General features: G+C 36.2%; 1 protein-coding gene across 1 annotated transcript in view; it reads right to left on the bottom strand.

Annotated features, from left to right (window-relative positions):
- Nucleotides 1-4,638, bottom strand: part of LUC7L3 (LUC7 like 3 pre-mRNA splicing factor) — a 34,157-nt gene that overhangs the window by 1,670 nt on the left and 27,849 nt on the right. Inside the window, exons 8-10 of the mRNA XM_017540169.2 lie at nucleotides 4,299-4,482; nucleotides 369-509; nucleotides 1-263 (exon numbers count right to left, since the gene is read on the bottom strand). The exon at nucleotides 1-263 is cut by the window's left edge and continues 1,670 nt beyond it. Of these exons, the coding sequence (XP_017395658.2) occupies nucleotides 73-263; nucleotides 369-509; nucleotides 4,299-4,482 (516 nt within the window). The 3' untranslated portion in view covers nucleotides 1-72. The remainder of the gene's footprint in view (nucleotides 264-368; nucleotides 510-4,298; nucleotides 4,483-4,638) is intronic.

Genomic DNA, 4,638 nt, shown 5'->3' with positions numbered 1-4,638 from the left:
AAAAAAAAAAAAAAAAGAAATGACAGCAAAATCCCTAAAAAAAGGATAATTAACTTTTCAATGGCGACTACATTACAAATGTGGGCGATAATTTCCAAAGAGGCACACTAATGGGGGCACGAGTCTGCTACAAAATAGCTGAGACAAAACAATGTACCTCAAAATGTTTTGCAGGACTACACTGTCTTTTCCTTCAGAAGATGCTTTTGTATGTCTTCTTACTCGGCTTAGTTCCATCTTCATCTGTGCATACTTACGCTGCACTGTCAAACAGTAACAAAAAGCCCTAATCAAAGTGAGAAACAATACACTTACCTCTGTCTGATCTGAGGTCTTATCAGATCAGTTTTAATTGGACTGAGTGTCACCTTCAGATTTAATGTCTTCACTGGTCCCATTGACCTCATTCTTAGTATCACTTTCCTTCGATTCAGTGTTTGTGTCTTCACTCTGTTTTTCTCGACTACAGGACTTCACACTACTTTTTTTATCATCAGATCCCCTCTTTTCTGCCATAAAAGAAGACATTGACCATGGATTTTAAGGTAATATACAATAAGAACATGACTCTCAAAAACAACTGAGAGATAAAAGACAATCATTTCTCACAGACTGCAAGTAACAGTTTGGTGAATTTACCAAAGGGATAAAATTTGTAATATATGGGAGAGAAGGCAGGAAGGGGAATTCAAGGAAGCAAAAGGTAAAACAGTGGGTAAAGAACAAAAAAAACCAAAAAACAGTGGGTAAATTCTCTCAATTGGTAAGAAGCTATTAAGTACACTGCAGAATACAGTATTTAAGTAAATTTCATTGTGAGTAAACGAACATCAAAAAGCACTGGGAAAGGTATAAAAGACAGCATACAAAACTATGTTCACATGAGGTTAAATTACTTAGAAGGGTAAAAATGGTGACCCCGAAAGGTGAAAAGAAGTTGAATGTTTATAGCAGGCATGTTTACAAAAATACAACTACTTATTTTCAAATGCAAAAAATTTTTATATATATTTGAATATCCAAGAAGGATAAGCCTGATGGAAGAAAATGGATCTTAAATCCCAATCTAAACAACTGAACTTCTGTGCTTTGCTAAGAAAAGTAACATATATGCCATCTGAGAGTTGTTTTTCCAAAAAGAGAAATTAAAATTCAACTCAGCTGCAAATGAAGAATGAAAAAGGTAAACAACTTTTTCCTCTACTATTCTTTGGATGGGTAAGACCTCAGACTAGAGGTAAAAGTGGGACACAGAGCAAGCATAGTCTAGACTTTTTGGTTCCAATTATTCACCCAACAAAAGATTTCTACAGAAAATACTAAAGCAAACTAGAAACTTCCTGGAAAAATTATTTTTCCCTTATTCAGAATAGCCGGTCTGACAGAGTTAGTTAATAAGACAGAAACACATTTTAAGAAAAACAGAACGCTCTACAAAGTTTCTGTACAGTTATTAAGACACAACACCAAGTATCTAGAGAAGAATAATGAAAACAAAATATGGTATGGGGGGGGCACCCACTCAGAGAACTGAAGATCATATGTAAAGGAGCATATTTAGTCCATAACACTTGCAAATTACACAAAGCAATGTCCAACTACTTAAGTGCAAAACTTGCTTCATGTCTGTCTGTCCACTTGTGAGAACTGTGCCAGGACAGTGGGCTCTAACTGACCTTGTGGGAAAGTCCTCCCTTTGTGCCTTATGGGCTTCTCCGGTGCACAGGTAGCTTCAATGACGAAGAGTCGTCTTGTTGTCCCGTAGAGGACTAGTAGTCAGTCCAATAATCTTATCTTCTGCCCTATGTAAATATGGTAGATCTTAATAGTCCTAAGGACATCCACAATGTGTGGTGGATTTTAGGGCTACAGATTAAAAAAGGAAACTCTCTTGATGAAGAGAGTACCTTACACTGGTTGCTGCTAGCTTTGTGTGGGAAACCACTTTTTATTTGCGGAGTGAGATAAACAGCTTCTATCAAAGCACCTGGAGTAATAAACTTGCTCTTTTGCATTTGCCATTACTGAATGCCCACTGTGGCTCATATCTGGCCCCAAAGTCCAGATCTTCAGTCATTTATTAAGGGAGCCTAGAAGGCTACATTTTTTAAAAATACTTTTTAAAGCCCACTCATCTGCATACTGATTTTTAATTAATTTATTTTTACATGGCATTTTCAAAAGCCAACAAATGATGTAACTTCTAAAGAGATTCCAACGTTTAACTCTATCATGGGATACCCAATCATGGGAGACAAGCCTGATACGGTTTCCTTGGTATCTTCTCTCTTTCCACCAAGTCTCACATGGAAAATCCCTGTCTGTTCCTAATTTAAACATAACTAGGCTTATTCTGCTTAAACAAAAGTTTTACTAGGGGCCAGGCATGGTGGCTTACACCTGTAATCCCAGCACTTTAGGAGGCTGAAGCAGGAGGATTGCTTGAACTCAGGAGAGATCGAGATTAGACTTGGCAACATGGCAAAACCCCATCTCTACACAAAAAATAAAAAATAAAAAAAATTAGCCAAGCATGGTAGTGTGCACCTATAGTCCCAGCTACGCAGGAGGCTGAGGTAGAAGAAAGGATCACCTGGGCCCAGAAGGTGAGCTATGACAGTGCTACTGCACTCACCCTGGACGACACAGTGAGACCCTGTCTGAAAAAAACAAAAAAGGTTTTACTAAATTTCATGTCATCATCATTACAATTTTAGGACTAAAGGTAAGCAATTTCGGGCATCTTTTTGCTCTAGCCAGAAGTTACACAAATCTGCCTGTTTTTAGTAAGGCCAGTGTCATTTACTGCTCAACTTTGATTTCAAGTAGTTATGAAGGTTAGCTAGCTTTTATCCCTAAGAACCAACCCATCTATTTTAAGTGGCACAAATGATAACACAGAATAGGGCAACTAAAGCTAATAATAGGAAATGTAAAACAAGAAACTTTCTCAAAATAAAAATTATTGATTTGACTTGAGAGTCATACCTGGCTCTTGAGAGTTGACCTCTCAACCCCCCCAAAAAAACATTACACAGAAAGTCTTGCAAAAAGATTGGGCAAAACATTCTTAAAACTAATGTTAAATCAGTAACCCTTTGTAGCAATTGCCTTTTGAATCACAGAAGCAATTTCTCAACTTGAATGGCAAACACTAGAGCATCTGGCAGTAAAGCAAATTTTTCTTATTTTTCAGTATTTTCCCACATTATAGAAAAGGCCAATATATGTTAAATATTCCAAAAACAGTGTGCTTATTTTAAGACACTAAAAGCAGAGACCAAAAAATATGTCCATGGTTTCTGCTGCTAGTTCTAGCTCAGTCTAGAGGAAAAACAAAAACAAAAAACAGGACAGTTCTATTAAAGGATGTAATAAACAAGCAACACATAAAATACTAGTATAATAAACCTAAAAAAACAGCACATATATTATGCTGGTGATTAAACATGGAGACAGACAGGCAGAATGAAATGAAAAACGGAGAGCTGAGAAAATCAGAAGTAGGCCCCTTCTCTCATTCCTAAAACCATGGAAAGCACAACAGCTCATTCAATACAAAATTGAAGACACTAAAAGAATCTGAAGAACACAAAATTCAGAAAGGAGACCCTGATGGTTAAAAAAATTATCTTCCAATAAAGGCCAAGTCTGATGAGAATATTCTTGTGAAAACATGTCACACAAAATTAAGAAGTCCATTAATAGTGTCAACAGCACAACAAATCAGCTATTGGGATGCCACAAAAAAAAAAAAAAAAGAAAAAACACAAAAAAAAAAAAAAAAAAAGAAAAAGAAAAAAGAAAAACGGGAAAGAACATGTTGACTCCATTAAAAGGTTAAGACACATGTAAGGTATTCAAGGTCTGGAGATTTAGATGTTAAGTACTGATTTAAATGAATGCTATAAATGAAGACTAAAGCAACAATGTACACTTACTTTGTAAGACATATTATGAAACACTGCAGTGGGTTAAAAAAAAAGTAGCAAATAACCAAGGTAATGTAATAAGTCCTGCAGCCTAATAACCCTGAAAGGTAATGTAATACTTATAAGAATCTACATGAAAAATCTCCAGGTTGTCAACTGAAAGATGAGGTTTAACACGTTCTAAGAAAATACCAAGTAAACTGTCATTCTCATAAATCTAAGTAGGAGAGGGGGAAAAGAATGCCTGTCTCCTCTGAATGGTGTTCCTCAAAGTGAAAAGGAGTATGTATGAAACGGAACTCTGCCTGTGTCTGGAAAAAAGTGAGTGGGCAATTAGGGTGTGAAAACAGTTTCTTATAAACTAACCTTTCTCCTTGGATTTTCTCTCTTGTTCTCTGTCCCGACTTTTGCTCCTGTGCTTATATGACTTTCGATCCCGGCTTTTTGATCTTCTTCGATCCCGACTTCGAGATCTATGTTTTCTTTCTGATCGATCATGGCTTCTGCTTCGTCGCCGATCTCTACTTCTTAATTTAAAAAACAAAGACAACTTCAGCCAGCATTACAGTGAGTAAAGGCCTTGAATTAATAGCATCTGCTATCAATAACAAGACTTAAGCAAAACAGGCTTACCAAGCAAATTGAACAGAACTACTAAAACATATTTACATTAGAAATCTTTTTTTTTTTTTTTTGGAGATGGAGT

The sequence above is a fragment of the Cebus imitator genome, unplaced genomic scaffold, assembly GCF_001604975.1.
Source record: "Cebus imitator isolate Cc_AM_T3 unplaced genomic scaffold, Cebus_imitator-1.0 Scaffold123, whole genome shotgun sequence".
Lineage (NCBI taxonomy): Eukaryota > Metazoa > Chordata > Mammalia > Primates > Cebidae > Cebus > Cebus imitator.
Note: the sequence above shows the minus strand (reverse complement) of the source record. Positions and strands in the feature narration are given on the sequence as shown.